We start from the raw sequence: 23086 nt of genomic DNA on the forward strand, positions 1-23086 counted from the left end.
GTTTGTTTTTTCTTGTTTATCTAAGAAAGATGCCACACTGGAAAGGTTTATTCCTGAAGCGGGACATGTTTAAGGTCGAAGCGTTTTTAGTTTGAAGGTCAGATTTAGATGGTCGATAAGAGTTTTTCCCTGAAAAACAGAGTTGCAGCAAACAAGTCATTTGCTCCCTTCCTCCTCCTGCCTCTGTAAGTGCTGGTCGTCATGGCTCAGAGTGTCGGCACTCAGAACACAGCGATGCCTCTCGGCACCATGGCAACTGGTCAACACAACAAGCCGTCCAAACTTTACACACCGACTCTGATTGGTGACCGGCTGTCGTGCAGAGCAGTACTGGCCTTTCTAATTAGCCCAGGGATGTTTGACCCTCCCATTGAGCAAGATGGGCTGAGCAAACACATCCTGCACTACCTGCTGGTCATATGCAGTGCAGTGATTACACTGAGAGCATAAATATTTTTACGCCACATTGAGTCTTAACACAAACAAGCAAAATTTGAAATTTGCGGTCGCTAAATATATCTTTCTCAGTATCAATATCACCGTTACTCAGTGTCGTGTTCATGGTTCATGGGAGGAAATTGGCCAAGGAGACGCTGCTGCCTTCTGTGTTGGAACATGGTGACGCAGACACAGAAAGTGAGATGCCACAGCTGGGGGAGGTAGGAAGCTAACATCCAGCCAAGTATGCAAACTGTTGAGAGAGGAGAGTGCGAACAACCAGGTAGGCAAGTGAAGCACTGTTCAGATGCAGATTCTTATGAAGCCTGCTGAGATTAAATAGGAAACAGGAGAGGGACTTTAAGTGGCAGTATATTCTGTAGGAGTACAAAAAGAGGTCTTGACCACAGTTCCACCTCTTGGCACATCTAAACACTTTCCTTCCCTAGGCAAGGAAATAAAGTCTGAAAAACACGGACTTAAGATCTGTTATTTCCTCTTTATGGTTCATTCATTTGACCTGTGTATTGACATGAATTAATTGAACAGCAGAGACTCGGAGTTTCACAGTGAAAGTCCGTTTAATTACACCTTGATGTAGTCTAATCACAGGGCTGTATGCGCCACAGTGAGTGCCCTCGGACATGTGCAGTACCGCACAAATGCCAAATAATGGTATTTATAAGTGGCCTATTTAGTCCTGAAAATAACAATATACGGCATGGCTGACTGAGATGTGTAGTGAATGTGCCATAGGCCAAGAAATAAAGGGAGTGAAACACAGCTGAAACAGCCTCTGGTGCAAGCAATTGAATGGATTTAGTGCTGCAAAAAGTTTAAAATGGTCCTTCGACATTGATGGACTCGGCAGTTCAAAAGTATCAGTATCATAGGCGTCAGTTTTATTCTCCTGACGGCAAATCTGTCAAATCTCCTCACTCAAGCTGTCAACATCTGGCCGCTTTGAGGGAGTCACGGTGTCTTACTTTGTCATCCTCCACCCAGCAAGGAGTGATCTGGACTGAGGTCAAAATGCATGGGCCAAACAACCAACACTCCAGCCCCTACAGGAATATGCTAATTGGAGGTGATAGAGAGGGTGAAGAGGAAGAGGAGGAGGAGGAAGAAGAAGAGATTAAACAAGAGCAGCTGGGAGGAGAGGATCGTGTGAACTCTGATGATGACTATGATACAGATCTGGAGCTCGGAGGTATAGAGATAAGTGATTTGGGATAGAAAAAGGGAGACAAATAGGGTGGGAGAGCTATGCCATTTTACAGTGATGATGGGTGTGATGTTCTCTATTATAAAAAACTAAAAAAAAAAAAGGAAATTGCTTGGTGATGTGAGGCGTATGTTTAACAATGACCTAAAATAATATTCTATTCAAGGCACCAACAGTGCAAAGGACTTTGATGGTGAGTTTTGATTAAATCTTCATCTGAACTTGCTCTGATAAGACAAAGGCTTCCTGTCACCCCGTCTGTTAATCTTGTCCCTTCTGCTTTTCCATCTTCTCAATCTCTACATGATTACAGAGAAGAAAGAGAGAGAGAAAAAAAAAGCAGAAACTCCTACACACACCCGCCCACACATGTGGAGTCCTGTTCTGCATCTTAATGATTTCATCTCAGTCTTTGTGTCAGGCTTCCTTTTAACCAGAAGTGAAAACCATCTGGTATGAATGAGCTCCCCTGACAGAGCGAAATCAGCCATGAGGGACTTTTCAATATCACACTCAAAAGGTCCTCCGGAGGAGGAGAAGTGCCACATCTCTCCTTCTTTCAAAAGAGGTATTGATAGCTAACAATTGAGACAGACACTAAACCTCTACAGTCTTTGTTCACGTTGCAGATCAGGAGGATGCATATGACCCGACGGGCCAGACGTGCTACATGGAGGCGTGTGAGAAGTTACAGGTGGCACCTGCCTCTAACTTCCTGCAGCAAATGAAAAATTGCGAGCTGTCCATGATGCATCGTGGTCTGGGGCCTCAGGTACTTCAACCATAAGTTAGGGACTGTGTGGGAATTATTAGAAGCGAACAGGGGTACAAATTGTGAAAGGTTATCTTTTTTTTTTTCTTTGGGATGAGCAGGGGAGGGTCCTTTTATATAAGTTTTTTCTTTCCAGTCCAAATGTATTTATAATTTTACTTCTATGACTTTATTCCATGGTTTCTGTAATTTGGAATCCTGGTGTGAGCCAACAACATTTAATCAGCAGCCACTGAGCAGCCATCTGTGTCCAATTTATTCTTTTAGTGACAGTAACAGCTGTTTGTTTAAAAAACAACAACAAAAAAAAAATATTCAAAAGTTATAGGCAGTAATATTCAAAATATTCTTACATGTGCTGAGGTGAAAGTCCAGTGAAAGTTTAGTTCATAAACATCTTAAAGTTTAAGTTTGGTTATGCAATCTTACATTTATTTATGCTTCGTCTCTTTAAATTGAAATGTATTGCACCAACTCAGTTTCATGTCTTTAAAGTGTGACATGTGAAAGCAGCAAAGGGCAGACAGACACAGATAGCAACTAGTTTGTGAACATATTGGAGCATTTAGCGACTAAATAGCCAGATATATCCTCTTGGAGTCCGCGGAGAATAAAACATGACTCCAAATTAATGAAAGTGTTCTATACTGGAGAAGTCCTGTTTTATGATGAAGTAAGCCATTAGGTGAAGCCCCCTCCATGCATCATTTCCATACACTTCTTTTGACTGTCTGTCTTAGCTTCATAGCGTCCATGAGGGTCTTTTTTTGCTCATCACATCAGTTTCACCAGGAGGAAGGAAGGTACGTGAACTGAACCTGCCTTCTCAATGCAGACCTACAAGTATTTGAGCTTTTTTGTCTCACTTACGCTATTTCACATCATCCCAGACCTTTGTTCAGAAAAAAAAACTAATTAATTCAAAGTCACATTCCCCTCCAGGGGCACTGCAATGATCATCTCTAGAGAGCACTGTGTTAAGTGTTTCCCAGGAAATAGATCTCTACAGTACACTTTACATCTAAAATTGCATAAACCTTGTCAGCCATACGGATCTTGAGAACACAACAACGTAGATAATCTTTCACCTTTTTGAAGGAGGAGAGAGAGATCACTCAGCAGATCTAAATTTGAGTTTACCTCTGGAGAAATAGTCTTATTTTTTTTATTTTAGTTCTCATACAACACAAAAATGTATGACAGATACAGACTTCAGGTTTCAAACATTACCAAAACCAAATGTATGATCTAATAATCGTGCCAGTGTTGAATTGCTTTTTACCATAAAGGCTACTCCAGAAAAACAATATTCAATATGTATATCTAGTAATTTGATGTGCCTTGTTTAAGCCCTCAAGTCAATAACAATTAGTTGTCTTTTCATGATTAATCAATGTAAAATTGTTCTGTGGTTGTACAGCCCCTGAAATGTGAAAATACGTTGCCCGGAGCTCTTAGCAACACAGCTTGACATTTTTACAGGTTTCCACTGGTTCACAACGCTGTAAATGAAAGTTGTAGGAGTAAATCCATTCCCCAACAAGCCATTTCCTGAGCTATCGGCTTCAGTGACATCAGTCAGGCAGATTGAATCCGATTTTTAAAAAGTCTTCTCCTGTCAATCATGCAGAATAGAAGTGAAGCAAAGGTCGTTTATCTAATGTCCTGCAGATTGACTGGCTTGCATGGAGGAAGTCTACGACGCGCATTTGAACATGCTGTGCTCTGACGGGGCTGTTTTCTGCTCTGCTGTTCTCAGATCAAGTTAACATAAGGCTTCACGCGCTCAACTTTCTCATTAGCCGTGCTAGAAACTATAATTTTCATGTTCTGCAAGCTTCATTTCTGACCCACGCCTCCACACAGCTCCCTTCTGCTTCATTTGTCTCACGCAGGTTTAATATCCCTCTCTCTCCTCCTCCTCTCTCTCCTCCTCTCTCTCTCTCTCTCTCTCTCACTCTCTCTCTCTCTCTGCCCACCTGCATCAGCACATGTACTCTTTTAACTGGAATACAGATAACAAAATACACTGCTGTAGTGAACAAACAGAAGAATTTCAATATGGGGGGGGGGGTGGTGGTGGTTGGTTGTGTGTTTGCAGGGCACCGAAGCACTGGCGGTTCCCCTGGTAACCAACACTTCAATACTGAGGCTGAACCTGCGAGATAATTGGATGGAGGGAATGGGCGGAGCTGCTATCGCCGAGATGTTAAAGGAAAATTGTTACATTACAGGTGGTTTTACTTGGCACTCAGGCACAGTCTCCCCTCCTTCTCCCTCAATCTGTCTTCTCCAGCAAAAGTGCGACCCTCACTCCCACTCATACGCCACTCTCACCCCAATTATATGCCACGGCACACCATTTAACATCTGGGGTCCCTGTCTCATATTTGTTAAATGTCAGTCCTATGTGCAGATCAGGAACCTATGGGGGGATCTATGGAGAATAACTCCTGTGAGTCACGCAGGCTCTTTGGGCTGCTGGCGTTATTTTTAACAGTCTTTATCATACACCAGTATTCAACTTTCAGGGGCAGTCCAGTCCAAATATTACAGATTAGTTGCCAGTGGATATTTTTCTGACGCTGCAGCAGACATTAGCCAACCCAGAATTCAAGTGACTCACTATGTAAAATTGGCTTAAGGGTAGGGAAGTCAATTCAGGAGGAGGATCATGCCCAGTTTGTCAAATACCGACGCTGCGGGCTAGAACTTTGGGCTGAACACCAACTCAAGGAGTCGGTACTTGACGACCTGGCAATGACACTAAGCGGTCAAAAACACAAGATTGTTGCACTGCCTTGTTTTCCAGCAGCCTGGAATTGAAAAATTAAACACTGGCTCTAGAGATGGCCTTTGGTAAGGGGGGGCCAGTTACCATTAAACACACTGGTCCTCTAAAATGCTCAGAACTGATGGACTTCAGACTGAAAAAAAGGAAGGGAGGGAGTTACCAATAACTATTTTCTGAAACTAACTTCAGCAGTAGTAAGGATACCAAATCAAACTGTAATAAAGACAATCAAAAACAGATGCACAGAACAGCACAAAACTATAAAATATCTTTTGAATTGTCAAAGACTCTCCTGTACTAAATCTCTTTGCATACCTCTTTGTGATTCAGCTTTCTCCCTCCACCTATTGGTCTTTTCACCTCTTCCCATCATACCTGACCTCTTACCTGTGTATGTATGTGTCAATCCCAGAGGTGGATCTATCCGACAACAGCCTTGGGGACTATGGAGCCAGAGCCATGGCTGGTATGCTTAAAGAGAACGGCACCCTGGTGAATCTTAATCTGTCAGGAAACAATTTCACGGACCAGTCTGTGGAACACCTTGGCTCAGCGGTCATCACCAACACCAAGCTGCAGCACCTCAACCTCAGCCACAACGCTCTGGGAGAGCATGCAGGTAGCATGGCAATAAGGCTTGTAAAGGTCTCATATTTTTATTGTCATCTTTCAAAGAAAGGAGCCAGTAGCTCACATTTTTATCAAGTTAATATTAAAGATTTATAATGGAGATACATAATTTTGCATGTTTTCACAGCACAAGATAATATGTGGCATAGTTAGAAGAGGATATTAAATAGGTATAAGATGTAAATTAGTCTGAGGCTTTTCAGCAGGGAGTTGCTCTTAACTTTAAAGGTCCACTTTGTAAGTTTGGAACGAGACTCAAAAGTCAACTTTTGTATGCAGTGAACCTTTAAATTTGGCCTTTTCAAAAAATCGATGGTTGCACAAAGCATGTGACAGTCAAACATTGATTGTTAAGCATGAATATGCTGCTAAAAACAGCCTCCAATCACAGGATTTCTTGCTTTGCATCAGATTTTGGAATCTGGCTGCAGAGATCTGTTCCCATTCAGCCACAAGAGCAGTTGTGAGATCCAACAGGCAGCGCTCCAATTCCTCCAAAAGTGTTAGATGGGGTCAAGATAAGGGTTTTAAGTGGCAATTTGTAACGTATGGCCAGAATTATAGTTGAAACATTCAAAAAAATGATATTAACAGAATGTGAAGAAATAACAGTGTGCACGAACTGTGTTTCAGAGAAATCTAATGAAGTTAGCCTGTCCTGTCTTAAAATAGTGTCCATAGTTTCAATTAGAAGAGATATATCCTCTAAGTGATGAGTTGGCTACTTTTTTACAAACACTCATAATGAATAGTAAAAGTTTAACATGATAAACTCACAAATTTCAAGAAAGTCAATACCTTTAAGAAGAAATACAACGATACACATTCTGCATTCAAGTTTCCCACTTAAATCATGCTATCAATGATCACCTCCGGTTTGGTCGTAATAAATGTCCAAATATTCTGACACTGATTTGCTAATAAGCCCACTAGCCTAATGGCTAATTTAGCTGATTAACTAATGGTACAGATAAGGATGGCTAGCCACGAGCAGCAGTTGTTGTTTACTCTTTAAATGCCACCCCCTATATTATTGGAGGAAAACTAATTCTGGACATATATTACAAACTACACCTTTAAACTTCAGACAGCTGCGACAAGATTATAACCAGTCTATAAAAGTCAAAATAGCTGATCATGCTGCCACAGTGACATTTTGTTTCATTTCTCTTCAAGTAGTCCAACTCATGAAAAACAACACTAGAACAAGAGTGCAGAAATAAGACGTGGGCAGATGAGCAAACAATAGCTACTGAAAAAGTTCACATTTAGTGTGAGTTAAATTCTTAATAAAGTCATTTTGATGACTTTATTGATTGAAACCAAAACTTTTCTCCCTATGTGTTTTTTTGTTTGCGTGTTAATAAACGACCAGTTTAAAACCAAGTGCCTGAGTATACTCTAAGGCCCTTTAAATTAACCAATTACAATGAAGAGTGCAGAATTATCTGAAATTGTGACCGTGTGCAATCAGACTTTTGGAAAACCATTCTCATGAACGCAGCACGAGTTTGTCATAATGGTGCAGCCTTATCTCTAAGCAGTCATAAGACAGCAGGCAGCAGCAGACTGTGGCATTCAAAGGTCAAGAACATTTTGCCTTCATTAAAACCTCTTTCAATTTTGATGTGGATGAACTTTGTGACAGGCACCTTGAGGAGAAAGCATCTGATGAAGGTGATAGAAAATAAATCTGTCTCTGGGAAAGGGGACACATCGCCCTGTCTCATTGCCATGCACATTGCAATGATTCATTCCCGCATATTCAATTCTATTTTCTCCAGTGCTGAAATATCAAAGAACATCCTCATTCATTTTTTGAGTGCACTCTTCCATATAGTAGGTTCTTGAGAGAAAGTATACCAATCAAACACTCTGACAGTCATGCTATGGTGTTATTGCTTTTACAACCAAGCACAGTAAGTATGTCTTTTTCTATGATTATGAACTGCTGAGTGCCATGCACTTTCCTATCCCTGTAATAAAGAGGGTGAGATGATGATGGGGGAGCTTTTGTCTTTCGGCTCTCTGCCTCTGCAGCCGTCACTTACCAGGCCATGAAACACACAATCACACCATCTCACTGGAATTTACTGGAGATGAGATAAGTTACCTCCAAAGAGTGAAGAAATGCATGTGCTTCATTTTAAGAAGGACTTCTGACTTCGCTTTCTTGCCAAATATCTGTCATCTTTTCCTGGATGTGAATCATTTTCCAGTATCAGAGCTCCACTTTCCAGATACAAACTATTACAGACCGTCTGATAACTGTGATTTATATTTGGTTTGAAGAATACATTGTAAAACTGAGGATATTAGAAATTTTCTTAAATAGTGCAGCATTTTATTTTGTAAGGCTGCTGCTATTTTTCTTTTCCTATCTAAAGGGCTAATCCTGGGAGACTCTCTGTCAGAGAACACAGGGTTGAGATGGCTAAGTCTTGCCTGGAACTGCATCCGTGGGAGAGGAGCTGTGATGCTGGCCAACGGCCTCGGGGTAATGCACCTAGTGATCAATGTTTGAACACTCGCTTTTGAAAACAACATCCACAGGTGATACCGTGAATGGTTGGGACAGCACGATTTTTTGAGCTCATATCATATGAAACATCACATTAAGTTTAGAACAAAATCAGCCCATTCAGCATATATACACATTTAGAAACTGACTATATCAACATTCCTACAGTACGCATGAATATATGAGCTGACTTGGAGGTGGTGTTATAGCTAGCAAGAATGCTGCATAGTGATAAACCACTGTTCAAGATGGCGTTTTAACACTTGCAAGCACGAAGCCATTGAAAATGGATGTCTTTAACGGGACAAAAGAACGTTTGCCAGCTGTGTAGAGGCAACAAAACCAGGTTAAGCCATAACATGATGTTTCCTAACCCTTAACAAGTGGTCGCTGTGCCCAGACCTAACCAGACGGAGGTTGGAAAGTGATGTCGGGTGATAAGGCCGTCCTCATCCTCATTCATACGAAACGTGTTGGATGGGGTTGTGGTCAGGGCTCCATGTGGGCACTATTGCTAACTCCTGCATTGCTAAAATTAAAAAAAAAAAACAGAGGCCTAGACCAACTTATGGAAACAGCTCTAGACAAAAATACATAAAATGAATGGACAGTCATGTCAACAGTGTAAAGAGCACAAAATATTTTTGTTCTGCTCTGTCCCTTTTAGCTAAATTTGGAATGGCTGTCAAGTTCTCCTTCCTTTCCTGTTACATAACGCAGTCCACGGTGATAATGGTGGCAGATTTACCACCCAAACTCAGAATTTAAGAAGAGTGGGTTTATCATTCATAATGCAGACCATTACTGTCAGATTTAAGTGCTCTGTCCCAGACAGTATTTTTCCAAGGTAACCTATAACAACAGTGAATTGTGTTTTGCACGAACCTTGTCTCTTGTCAAGGAAGCGTCCTTTTGTTTTCTTGAGATGATAAAATAAATGAACCCTTTATTTGGTTTTGTGTCAGGGTTGTTGAACTCTAAAGAAAAAGTTCCTACATCTTTCCCACTCTTCGCTACAGACTGTCACTCTTTCTGAGCTATTATTATAAGGTTCAGCAAATGTTGGTCAAATTTAGGGCAAGCAATATGGGATTTCCCGGACTAGAATAGGAAGTTAGTAGAGTGACTGTATAATGAGAATCCAGCTGATTTAGTTTAAACTAAACTTGTATATTAAGTTTAATGTTATGATTCAGTTGTGCAGGTTTTTATGTGCTGCAAGAGGAGGATACTATATATCATAACCTGGCTAACCCACTTATCCTGTTTGTGAAGCAGCCCTCTGGTCACATATTCATTAAGCTTCTCACAGCAGGAGAGGCAGAGACACTTTTTCCTTCCCTAGCTTAATGACCAAGATGGTCAAGGGTACCCTGATCAGTAAGCTGCACTGACAGCTTTGATTGATTCAGGTCCTGAGAGGCTTATTACTGATACTGCTGTTCTCTCGCTTTGAATTAAGATGTTTCTCTGTTCCTCTGCTTATCTTGTTAGAGAACTTGTTCCAGTTTTACTCATTATTGCATTTGAAGTCTTACTCTACCAGAGATTTTTCTTTCTCTGTTCTCATTTTTAGGGAAACATTTTCCTTAGATCCATTGATCTTTCTTTCAATGGTTTTGGTAAAGAAGGAGCCATCGCTTTAGAACAGGCTCTGAGGGAGAACAGCGTTTTGGAGGAGTTGAATGTGAGGTAGGAGCCGTCGTTATGTCCGTTATCTGATAATCACATTATCCTATAGTAAAAGTTAAATGGGGCAGCTTGGATCGTTCTTTCATGAATCCAAAATGAGAGCACAGGATATGTTGTCCCTTGTATGGTATTAATTGCAATACAAAAACTAATACAAAAATTCACATCTGAGAGTTTGGCCATAAATCTTCTTATTTTTCTGAAAGTGAAAACCATAAACAAAAGTTCAGTTTCCTCTGCTTGTCGTTTTAATTCAAGCAAAACAAAGCTTGCCTCACAAATTTTCCAGACATTGTGCTACATGGATGAATAATGCCATTTAAAAAAAAACACTTCATGATTGCTTTCCATCACACTGCGACACACTTTTTTTACCCCGTTTGTTTTCTGCCTGCTACTCTCCACAGCAACAACCGCATACCCCCTGAAGGAGCCATTCACCTAGCCATGGGCCTCAAAGTAAACAAGACAATCAAATCCCTGAATGTAAGCTGTTGAAAAGAGATTGCTTGTAGCCTGAAAAGCAATGGGGGGCATCAGTGAATAAAATGGGATAAAGTAAATGGATCACTGTACTTTGTTTTAATGTCAATGCCCAAGCAGAGTTCAGTTAGTCAAAAGTTTAGAAAGACACAATCTAATTTTCATTTGCATAACTGAAATTGTTGTCACCTGTTTCTTAGGCAGGACAAGTAGCCTGGAATGGCTAAACTTTATCAACAACATCTTTGTTAGTTCTTAAAGCAAGTTCAAGTGTAGTTTGACCTCATGCTTTGCTTCTGACTTAGGCTATACTTACTTGCCTGCCTTTTCGATAAAAAGAGCATTACCATTCTTGTATGTCTGTAAATATGAAGCTAGAATTAACAGCCTGTGCAAAAGTTAGCTTAGCATAAAGATTTGAAACTCGAGGAAACAGGACCAGTGTGCTGTGATTGGCTTGTACAAGTAGGCTTTTGTGGAAGTCAGGAGACATATACGAGCAGCATAGTCCGCATAGGGACAATGTCACAGTGATGAATGGGCTGAACACAGGACTTTCACCCAGGAGGCTGGGGTTCACCTCATAAGTGTTGACTTTATTATAGACTTACTGGTAACGAACTTAACGTCGAGGCAACGGGTTCATTCTCAGCACGGTTTGGTATGACTATGAGGAACAGCGTTGGGTAACAAAAAACAGGTGAAACAGCTAGCCTGGCTCAGTTCAGCAGTTACAAAGTCCGCCTATCAGCACCTCTTAAGCTCTCTAATGAACTATTGCCTGGCTCTGACCAAAGTAAAGACTCCTGGAAGTAACTGGTCCTAGCCTAGAAATAGGCCAGCAACATAATTCCCAACACAAGGGGTGGAAATCTTTTAAATGTGTATAAGTTTAAGGGGGGTTTAGAGGAGCAGAGTCTGCCAGGTGGCCCAGATTGGTTATGTAAAACACTGGCTCTAGCGCCAGGAGGGAGGGTGAGGCGAGGGGTGTTCAGTTGGTCAATAAGGCTTTTAGTTGCCTTAACTTATTTTGTCACCTGCAGAACGAAACCCACAGTAAAGACATCTGTGCATTTTTGAAATATTCTTACGTTTTTAATATATGTCTTTGGCTAGATGGGGAGGAATCCAATCCAGAATGCAGGGTGCTTTGGCATCCTGAAGTCTGTGAAGGATAACCCGGATTCAGCCATGGAGGCATTAGACTTTTCGGTAACTCACACACATCCCACCACTATGAGACCTTCTGCAAAGCTCCTTTTTAAATATATTCATTTGCTTCTCTGTGTTCCCCTCTCTTTAGGACATCACAGTGAACCAAGATTTTGAAGACTTGTATATGGCAGTGAAAGAGAATTTCCCTGCGCTTACTGTGAATCACGGGGGCAGAATTGGTACATTCAGCATAGCAAAAGCTTGAAAAATGTTTTTTGTGTGTATTGCGTGATTGGTGTACTTTTGTGCAAGAAAAGATAGAAGAAGTCTTGTCAAAGCTCTGTGGACGTTCGCATTGACGGATGAACCAAAAGACGGATGCATGAAAGGATAAAATCTTTTGTGTTGAAGAGCCATGGGAGAATTTTCTTATGAAAGAAATGCATTTAGATCAAATAAAACTTGTTAAATATCCAATCAATTCAAGATAAAGATGATTCTGTGTGTGTGTGTGTGTGTGTGTGTGTGTGTGTGCGTGTGCTTGTGATACAGTGTTGTTCAAGTCATTGAACACAGGCATACAATACAGGTATTGAGTATGATTCTTTTTAGGTATGATCTGATTTGATGTTATATAATGTCAGTGGGTAGAATGATGGAAAGGATCAGAGAGCACCGCATTGTGTATGAAAAGGAGTGAAAGTGGGTTGCACAAAAAGGATTTAAGTACTGCATGACTAGTCTAATAGAGAAACCAGCTTTAAAAGAACAGTCCACCATTAGATAAGAGCCCTGTTTACTGCAGCAGGACAACTCAAACAGTGATAGATACAGTAAGCTGTCATTTGGAGACATTTATCTCTCCCACACTCCAGCCAAAATGATCTCATTGTATTTCACATAATTAATAATAACACCGAAGCTATACTGGAATTTGTATAAAATCTAACATTGCGTGTTGTCAGTTAGACCTTTTTGTAATCTTTAGACGTAGGACTGGAAAGCAGACATTTATCTCAGTGCTGTTTTGTAATAGGCTACAGTGTCCAGGGAGTTATACTCTACCTGAATTTCAGATTTTGTACACTTGCTCAAAGGAAGGGAAAACTTCATGCTCAGCTGCCTTTAGGACATCCAGTGACTTCAGCTGTTGATCCTTAGTAGAGAAAACACTGGACAAACAGCAAAACTCAAGTTACAATATATTAGATAATAAATTCAGTAATTCAGTTTAACTTTCCAGAAGGGGTCATCCCTCATAATGAGTAGGCAACTTAAGTTCTGATAATATATGCCTGCATTTTGTTTTCACACTTAACTCACGTTGGAGGAAGAACTCAAGTCATTCAGTCAAGTGTCTCTGACCTATTTTACCTCTTAGTCCCTGGCTTTTAAAATTCTTCTTCTTCTTCATCTTCTTCTATTATGATTATTAACCTTATTGTTGTTTTGTTGTTTTTGTTATTTTTAGGTTTTAATCTGTCATGAGAATAAAATAAACTACTTAAAAAACATAAAATATTGCTCAGATTTCCAAAGCATGCTGCCTATGAGCCGAATAAAATACAATCAAAATGAGATAAAAAAAAAAATGAAACACATACATTTGAACCCGGGCATTTTTTGATTAAAGGAGAGGGATACGTCTATCAGCCACGTTTCTGATTATCATTGAAAGGCACTCACTCAACTAATCATGTCTGATCGATTGTGCGCAGCCTACTGATCACTGCGTACTGCGTCACACAGAGTCACGCGTGTTTTTAAATCTCCGGCGGGCTAACCGGTTAGCAAAACACAGGTTACCTCAGAGAGAGAGGAGCTAAACATTAACCAGAGCGGTGTGTGTTTGCGTGTCAGGAGAAGTTTTTTACTCAACAGGAGAACATGGCGACGGCTGGTCCTGTGCTGTCGAAAGGACAGGTGTTGTACAGGTATTCTGTGACCCTGCACCACGCGACCAGGTAAGCTAACGTGTAATGTGTTAGTTACAGAAGACTTATTTTTAATGGAGCATTGGCTAAGTGTTTTATTAAAAAGTCCAGTTAAAGGTGGATGTTAGGACTCCGCTTGTTGTCATTTATTACATGGCGTTAGGTCGCTGTCTAATAGTAAATTCAACTAAAACAATTACACAGACGTTTCTGTGTTAAACTGTCAGCTAGTTTAACTTTATTTAATTTAAAAACTTTTTTTTCCATCCATATGTGTTAAATGCGTGACTCCATATGTTGTGTTCTTCTTCTCCTCAAGTGTGACAGACCGTATAGTCTAAATGCTAAAGGTGAAGCACTGTGTACATGTATTGCATTATGCTCTCGGAGGCTAATAGCCTTCATGTAACACACCAGGCACATTATCCACAAAACAACCAGGCAGATTTCCAAAACCTGCCTTAATCATTTGCTGGACATCTGACCTTTGTCCTGTAAGGCTGTATTATAGGTAACCACAACTTGTCAGCAGCTCATCTTTGCCTCCACGCTGCTTCGGTTTTACTCTGTGGCTGCCTGTATTCATAAAGACGTTATTGGCTTGAATACTACTTTGTTGTTATTGAAAGGGAGCCATGGAAAATGTGTTTCTAATTATAGCTCCCAATTAAAGCCACTGGCCCATACAGTTATTAAAAAGAGAGTCTTACTGACCTTGAAAGTTTGTGGATTTTCGAATGTGGAATAAAGCCTTCAAAAGTGTTTGTGAATTAACAGACGGCCTTGAAAGTGCTAAGTGCAAGTCAACACATGCACAATATAGCTCCTTAATCCATAAGTGGGCATAAATCAGCTGTTCTCTTCAGGCTATTATTGGTACAGCACTTGAAGTCCTGTGAGAAATCCTGAAATTGAGGTTAATTTTGATATTTAAGCAGCTTTATGATGGTGTCAGAATTATTATAAAATTGAGAGTGTAGGGAAAGCTATGAAAGTCACTAAAAAGCCCTTGGATTTGGTGTCCAGCTGAGTGTGGGAGCTCGGTTTAACACTGCATATGAGTAGATATATTCTGCAAGAAGCTGATGAAGCAGCTGACAATTTTTCTCCTTGTTCCATTGACAAATTTTATCAATCAGTGCTTGCTTTCAAATTTTAGTTTATACGTCTTTTACAAAAGGCGATAGTTTTCACAGTTTCAGCCTCACGCTTTTAAAACACGAGCTATATGTAAATTATAGAACAAACATTAATGTTTTAACCATAAACGATCCAATTTTGTCTTAAAGCTGCTTTGAATTATATATTTTTTTATTTGAATGCGAGCTCAGTATTCCAACAGTAATGACATTATAGAGTGTTTGATCAGTAACCCATGTCCCTCCTCCCCCCGCTCATACAATACAACAGCTATTTTCTGAATCCCTGCCCACTTTATCCAATCACAGCAGAGAACTCCATAAAGGCGCTGTCCTGTTTGTTATTATGTACTTACAAGCGCTTTAAATGTAGTTGTATTGCTAGTTGGTATCAGTGCCACAACTTATGATTATTTTCATTGTCAATTAATCTGTCAATTATTTTCTTGATTAGTCAGTTAGTTGTTTGGTCTTAAAATGAGACTGAAAATTGTGGAAAAAGCCCCAGATGACATCCGCAGATTGATTCATAACATTTACTTTCATTACAAATTTACTAATTATTTTGCATCTCGTGTTAAACAAAACATTCTGCCTCCTCAGAAAATCTGCTCCAAAAAGTTCACCTCCGGAGGCACAGCTCAAGTTTTTCATAATTATCCAACCAAAAGAAAACAGCATAAATGGAGGACATTTTAGTAAAAAGTACATCCTCCTCTGGAATGGCCCTAAACTAGACTAAACTTTGATGTCTTGCTCTGTCAACAATCCAAAGATATTTATAGAGGAGTAAAGAAACCAGAAAATATTCACATTTAAGAAGCTAGAATCGAAGAACCTTTTTCTTTTCTTTTTGTTTTAATGCCATATTTATAGCCCTTATCAGTTCACTTTCTTTGAAACAGCTTGGACACACAACATATTAAAGGCTGTCTGGTTTTGAAAGACAGTCATTCTTACAGATCGATGCCTGTTCGATTTTAACAGTACTTCTGAAAGTGAATCATGTTTCATTCTTTTCAGAAGGGGTAAGAATAATTTTAAATCTGAAGACCCAAGCTGGCCACTCACTCATACAGTATGCATGTTTATCATATCAAAGGATATTAGCATGACAATCTTTTAGCCCATATCTCCATGTTCCTTTTAAGATTGTCTTTCTTAAATCAGTAAACTTCTCTGTTTTTATGTTGTTGCTTCAAGCCTTTGTGAAACTTCTTTCATCTTGTTTCTGTGTAGGAGGTTTTCAGAGAGCGGCGACAAAGGCTGGTTCCGTTCCTTGTTCGTGCACAAAGTCGATGCCAGAAAAGATGCCCACTCCAACCTGCTGTCAAAGAAAGAGACCAGTAACCTGTATAAAATTCAGTGTAGGCACAAGCTCTTTTACCTACTCACAAGTGAAGGTTAATTTTCTCAAAGCAGAAGGCAAAATGCAAGTGAACGTTATGCTGCTATATTATGAGATAATGAAATGGGATATGGTTTGACTTTCATCATGCTATCATCTGTAGTCTTTGCAGAAAAGAGCTAAATAGATCATATTAATTCAATTCAATCCACACTGGCCTCAGTGACCTCAGAAAAAATTGAAAGCAACACGAGAGACAAGCACAGGACTCCACTGTACTGTAACAAGTTATTTGTTATTGTATTGTACATAAAGCAACATAGAGGCAACAACAAGTGGTACAGAAAAAGTGTGATGTGTCTAGAGTGTACAGTGTGAAGATTTGTATGCGACATCAAAACAATTTGTCTGGTTTTTGTTTGAGTCTGTGGTAATAACTGTGTCTGTCACATGAAGAGAAATCTATCACTCTTCCCGGGCTTTGATCTTTTTAGTGTGGCGTACATCTTACCATGTAGGGATTTCAATTTGAACACTCTATCAGCCATAGCCTATAACCCATTGAAAGCGAAACTGTTTTGTATATAGAAGACTTTGCTGAATTGGAGTGTGAAATTACTTTGTTGAAAGAATTCGATTGTTGCTTGTATTTTAAAAAAACACCCATTTCTGATAAGTCTGCCTCTCTTTTTTTCAGTTCACAATGTCAAACCAGAGTGCCTAGAAGCATACAACAGTCTAGAGTGAGTACATTCACTGCTTTAAAAAAAATTCCCCGCATTACTCCACCAATCTTATTTGCTTGTTCAATTAGGTTTCTGTCAAAAGTACATTTTGAAAGCTTATATTTGTAAAATATATTTCTGTAAAATGTGGTGGACAAATTAGGGAAGCAACTATTTGAGTCAAGGAGCAGGTAATGAGATTTTGTTAATGGCACAATTTTAGAGTTTTCCACCTTCACAAGAAATGAAGTAATATAATTAATGCAAGGCTACAGAGTGTGACTATGTGCTGTCACACATGTGCCCTGAATTCTGTCAAGTGCGACTAAACATCTTCATTAGTCGCACAGGTGTGCCTGATATTCAGCAGACTCTATGAAAATATTTTTTGAACACCTACTGAGTGTATAGATAGTTGCTTTAACAAATATAAGCATATACACATATTTTCTCTAGAATAGATAGTAAACTTTTATATAAGTTAATAATTTTGATAATACCCTGAAAATATTTGAGTTTGATTTATTCTTCTGAGTTTGCTGAGCACAATTTCTTGTGAAGTGTGCTGTGATTTAAATGATCAATCATTTACATCATGTGTTAAATGTGTGCTGATGTTCACCTAAATTATGTGCTTGTAGACCTAAATTAAAAAGTTAGGTGCACTAAGGCAGCCAGTGTACAAAGTTTGTCTCGAGCCTTGTAATTTTCTAGGTATAAAAACAACTTGGATAATGTGGGCTTAATGCTCTCTGAGTGCCCTCTAGTCGTACATTGTAATGAAATGACAGTATATTATAACTGTTTGTGCATTCACATAAAATACTCTGTGTTTTCTTTTAATGCTGACTGTAGGGCTGAGGTGCAGAACAGGCTCCATCAGGACCAGGAGTACCCTTGTGAAGTGGTGGGAAGCTGGAACACCTGGTACGGAGAGCAAGACCAAGCTGGTAAGCAGCAGTAACAGAAGACATGATGAGAAGCTGATGAAAAGTGTCACCTCATATTGATCACAGTCACGGTTTGCACCAGGTTTTTTTCTGTTTCAAGGCCTCATGAACACCACCACTTACTTTGAGTAGCTACTGTTTGACTGTAAATTGTTTGGCAGAGCATCACAGAGAAATTTACAGACACAATGACTCACTGCCGACACCTGTCCTTCTACGTATGATGATTTACAGTATGTAGTATACATTAAAAGCATTCAGCGACAGCAAAACATGCTCACATGGTCATGGGGGTGCTGTATCTCTTGGTTGTGTGGGTGTCATCAGTCCTCTCACAGTGCTGCAGTGACATCTGCTGTTCTGTTTTTGCAGTGCATTTATGGCGATACAGAGGAGGCTACCCAGCCTTGACTGAATGCCTGACGAAGCTGAACAATAACAAGGTAGGCGATGAAGTCCTTCTTAATCGTTTCCTTTGTTACACGCATGTAATAAGTAATACATATCTTATGTTCAGTGCAGAGGGGCAAGTTTACTTTGATTTGAGTTTTATCTGTACCTTGCACACTTTTTGTTCACACAAGAAAACACTGTATATTTGAGTTTATTCCTTTTTTTTTCTTCTTCTTCTTTTTCTTCATTTTAATGAAAATATTTTATTTTCCTTAGGAGTATTTAGAGTTTCGGAAAGAGAGGGCAAAAATGTTGATTTCAAGGAGAAATCAGCTCCTTCTGGAGTTCAGTTTCTGGAATGAACCCTTGCCCAGAGCAGGACCCTGCATCTATGAAATGCGCACCTATCACCTCAAGGTATCAACATATATTGCACCTATTTACTATTATATTATTGATATTACTTCATAGATAATATTTGAGATTCTGTGACTTGAGGGACTTTTGTTAACATGTATGTTAAACGATAGTATGTTGAAATAAAATTTGTAATTGTGCTATAATGCAGTTCTCTTATCCGTCTTTAATGACGAGGCACATTTTAGCACTGACTCATTGTACTGAGGAGTGAGTTGTCCATACGTGGAGAGCTGTACCTAATAAAGTGTTTCAGAACATACCCATTACAGAATGTGTGTCCAACCAGCACCGACTTTCTTCCTCCTTGTGGGCTCATGTGGCAAATACTTAATAGTTGGTTGGTCTGTGTTAAATAAACAAGCTATTTGTGTGCTGTTAAATTGGTTTGACTGTAGCATTATACCTGATTGGGCTGTGTGTGTGCATGTATGAGAACCATAACGATGATGTAACTTAATTTAATGTCATATTTTAGTTTGCGCTGTGTTAATATGTAACCTCCTCATTTGTGTTCTAGCCAGGAACTATGATAGAATGGGGAAACCACTGGTAAGGCTCAAGTTGCTTTAAACAAATTTATGATGTCAGTTGCCTGAACTTTTCCCAGGGTAAATATCAAGTATTGCAGTAGTCGGCTGATTATTACACCTCTGAGAATAACATGTCTTACAACAGGGCGCGGGCAATCAAATACAGACAGGAAAACAATGAAGCAGTGGGCGGGTTCTTCTCGCAAATCGGCGACCTGTATGTTGTTCATCATTTGTGGGGTGAGTATGTAACATATGTTCATCACCACAGACATATTGTTTTGAGTGTTTTGTAAATGAGGCAAGAGCAAGCTTCAGTAGCTCTCTTGAAGGAAATTGCAGCGAAACAAGCTCCGAGTCTGTACAAGCAGATGGCAGAGTTAAAACTGATGGGAAGTAGAAACACAGCATTTATTTTTCCCTACAGGTCCCAATGTTGCAGTTTGTGTTTGTAATCCACAAACTTGTCAACCTGGTTACCATTTATTGCAGGCGTATCCCTCCTGGAAGAGGGGTCTCTCCCCAGCCGTTCTGTTCTGTTCACAGATGGATGTTATTGTTTTGCAAATAAAAAACTGACAAAAAAACGTGACTGTCTTGCTTACTTGCAAAGAAAGTCCATGGTACATGTCGGCAGTAAGACAGAAATTCGAGGCACTCTGATATAGTTAAAAATCCTCTATTAATTTAACTGATAAGCCTTCACATCTCGACTCAAGGAGGGAAAGCTTATTGTTAATTTTCTTCTACTTTCTCTGCAGCTCGCCAGCTACTGAGGTGTTTAGTCCAAGCTATTTGATTATTTCTGCTCAAAATGATTTGTACAGCTAAAACTCATGTTTGCCTGAAATCAACCTTCTAAGAATATCAACAACAAAATATTATATATCGAAGTGATATACAGTAAACTCAATTACACCTAATGTAATATATGGTTTGGTTACTTGTGTTAACAGCTTATAAAAGCCTCCAGTCCCGGGACGAGACGAGGAACTCTGCCTGGCTGAAGGAGGGATGGGATTCCACTGTGTATTATACAGGTAGGACAGACAATAACACACATGTACTCCCAAAAAAGAAATCGACTATTTAGCTATAGGTGATGAGCTGATCATAAGATGCAAAGTGCAAGCAGGACTTCAACTTAACATACAGCACATTATATTATCTGAAATGTTAAGCTTTGATCATGCAAGAATCTGCAGTTTTGTCTCAAAGCTGTCATCATTCAGATGAAATCAGTGACTGAAGTTGAGGATCTGCTTCACAGATCCAGAAGCACAGAAATATAATATGAAATAGCATATTAGAGGGGGAAGTGACAAAACATGTATCTAGGAAATGTTGTTTCGGTGCCACCTGGACATGGCTTTATTGTGTCATTTTGACAGTATTTGTTCCGTCTCAGCTCATAAAGACACTTTTATAGCTAGATGGATGTTTGAGCAACAGGAAAGTCTATATATCTTGGATCGTAAAAAGGGTGAACATGATGTGATGACGTTCTGATGAACTCATTAACTCTACTTTACATTACATGTGCTGACCTCTTTGAAAATAATGTAGTTATATCATCATAAGTCTCAACTTGGGAAATTCTACGTAAGTCCACGGTCTTTGAGGTAATGTTAACTCTTTAACATGTTTCTCCTGTTCTCTCCTCAGTGCCTTTGATCAGAAGCATGGAGTCTAGAATAATGATTCCCACCAAGAGTTCACCTTTACAATGAGAGTAACTGAAACTCCAAAATCCAAATCCGCCTACTGCCAGAACAATATGTTTTTTCTTTTTATCCGCTAGATAATCTGTGTTACATTTAAGTATGTAAACAAAAACATTTTCCGAGAGTGTATTTGCACAGAGGCCAACTAGTCATGACATGTAATGATGCAGAGTTTGTATGCATTTGACAATCCTGAAATGCTGCAATTTAGTTCAAACATGTGAATGAAAGAAGTGACAATGAAATGCCAAATCATATTTGTATCATATCATACTTGCATGTTTATTACAATATAAAATGACAATTACATGAGCAAGAGCACAATTGGTGTATATCCTGCTTTTTGTTTTTACCATGAACTACGGTAATGGACCGTGTATTTGTTTTTCACAATGAAGTCTCCACCCAGCATTTTTATGATCACACTTGTATGGCTGGAAATGAATCAACCTGAATGAGATCACACTTAGTTTCACAGATGCGACTGTGAAATGCATATTCGATCAATAAAAAATGTGGCGGACTACCTCAATCATTAAAATTTCTGATCATCATTGTGCTGATTTAAAATTTACAGTAAGGTGTAAAGAGCCTTCCAGGAGCATCTATGTTACTTCTGATATGAATTTGACAGTATTTTCAAAATAAAATTTGAGTAACACAAAGCAGTGTGGTCATTGGTCATTTTAATATACAGAGCCAAGGTTGCAGAGACAAAGAGAGGAAACTGGAGTTTGGAAGTTCTACCCAGTCAGATTTTAAGATATACAGCTGAATGATAAATGTATCTAAAGCCAGCGTTTTTATCAGCACCAGCACGGTGGGACAGTACACACCCAACTTCAGTCTCTCTGGATTCACAACAAGAACTCTGGTGGCACATGATACTCTGCTACTCCATTTCACTCATACCTGTCCCTCCTAAAACAATGACAGGAAGGGACTTGAACTGCAACAAAGTGTTGCGCATGAAAAATATATAAACAACAGGTAATATGCCATAAATGATGAAGAAATAATTATTGTATTAACAGTAAACTTAATTATGCAAATCCAAAATAATGCTCTGGAATTATTCCTACCGAATATACATACATACATACATACATACATACATACATACATACATACATACATACATACATACATACATACATACATATATATATATATATATATATATATATATATATATATATATATATATATATATATATATATATATATATATATATATATATAATCTACCTCAGTATGCAGTACAGTTGTATTGTGTACAAGAAGATGTATTGTGTACATTGACGGTAACATTTTGAAACAGTAAAGGGCATTCTCCAAACTATTGTCACAAAATGTAATACACTGAATTTCCTAGCCTGGGAGTCGGCACCCTCTCAATGGTTCAGGAGATGATTTATGGGGGTAGTAAATGAAATGATGCATTGTTCATCCTTTTCTCTAAAACTTTGTTAAATGCTGAATAGTTTTAGGATATTCAAATGATGAGGAGCCATAAGTGGATGTTTCTTCATATTAAGGGATCATAAGCAACAAGGGTCACTTATATACTGTGATATCGTATGCTTCAGCATCACAGCAATAGTTTGACATTTTGCAAACTTTGCTTATTCGCTTTCTTACACAGAGTTAGATGACAGGATCTATACCACGCTTATATCTGTCCGGTTAATGTGAATCCACAGCCAGCAGCTGGTTAGCTGAGCTTGGCATAAAAGAATGGAACAGCTAAGGCTCTGTCTTCAGGTGATAGAAGCTGTCTACCAGCATCTGAAAGGTCAATAATCAACATAATCAGTTGTTTTATTCATACAAAAAACAAAGTTTGAAACAACGCTTCATGTTTTACATGGATTGTGAGCCGGACTATTTCTTGGCCAGGCACAATAGCGAGCCAAAGTCACGGCCTTTCCGGTTTGTTCCATGGGACCTTATGGCAGAAAAATTTGTATGATGGTGAATGGAGAAAGACAAATCATCTTTTTTGATCCGACTTGAATTGTGTCATGAATCACATATATGATAATATGATGACGCAATTTGTCATAAAACTAATAAAATATAAGACTGAAAATATGTGATTATAAAGACAACACAGCCAACAGTGGCATTAGTGACATTGTTGTGTTGAAAGGTCAGCAAAACACATAACTTAAACCTTTCACATAACAGCAGTTGTCATTATGACCAGATTT

At 39.1% G+C, this 23086-nt stretch overlaps 2 protein-coding genes across 6 annotated transcripts; both read left to right on the forward strand.

The window, feature by feature from the left end:
• Positions 1 to 287: 287 nt before the first annotated feature.
• Positions 288 to 12191, forward strand: lrrc74b (leucine rich repeat containing 74B). 5 transcript variants are annotated; one of them, XM_030416915.1, is made up of 11 exons: positions 288 to 659; positions 1444 to 1648; positions 2275 to 2435; positions 3176 to 3238; positions 4537 to 4669; positions 5642 to 5848; positions 8247 to 8356; positions 9957 to 10072; positions 10480 to 10558; positions 11672 to 11767; positions 11859 to 12191. In XM_030416915.1, the coding sequence occupies exons 1-11, from the start codon at positions 561 to 563 to the stop codon at positions 11973 to 11975; spliced, it is 1386 nt and encodes a 461-aa protein (XP_030272775.1). In that variant the 5' UTR covers positions 288 to 560; the 3' UTR covers positions 11976 to 12191. The 5 variants fall into 5 exon arrangements, with proteins under 5 accessions (XP_030272775.1, XP_030272777.1, XP_030272776.1 ...); XM_030416916.1 differs by having other exon boundaries at positions 290 to 659; positions 2293 to 2435; XM_030416919.1 differs by having other exon boundaries at positions 582 to 721.
• Positions 12192 to 13409: 1218 nt separating this feature from the next.
• Positions 13410 to 21405, forward strand: nipsnap1 (nipsnap homolog 1 (C. elegans)). The gene is made up of 10 exons (XM_030416920.1): positions 13410 to 13674; positions 16023 to 16150; positions 16829 to 16874; positions 17712 to 17806; positions 18179 to 18249; positions 18476 to 18616; positions 19137 to 19168; positions 19295 to 19389; positions 20106 to 20189; positions 20815 to 21405. Exons 1-10 carry the CDS (start codon positions 13598 to 13600, stop codon positions 20877 to 20879), a joined length of 834 nt encoding a protein of 277 aa, XP_030272780.1. The 5' UTR covers positions 13410 to 13597; the 3' UTR covers positions 20880 to 21405.
• The last annotated feature ends 1681 nt before the right edge of the window (positions 21406 to 23086 follow it).

The sequence above is a fragment of the Sparus aurata genome, chromosome 5, assembly GCF_900880675.1.
Source record: "Sparus aurata chromosome 5, fSpaAur1.1, whole genome shotgun sequence".
NCBI classification, from domain to species: domain Eukaryota; kingdom Metazoa; phylum Chordata; class Actinopteri; order Spariformes; family Sparidae; genus Sparus; species Sparus aurata.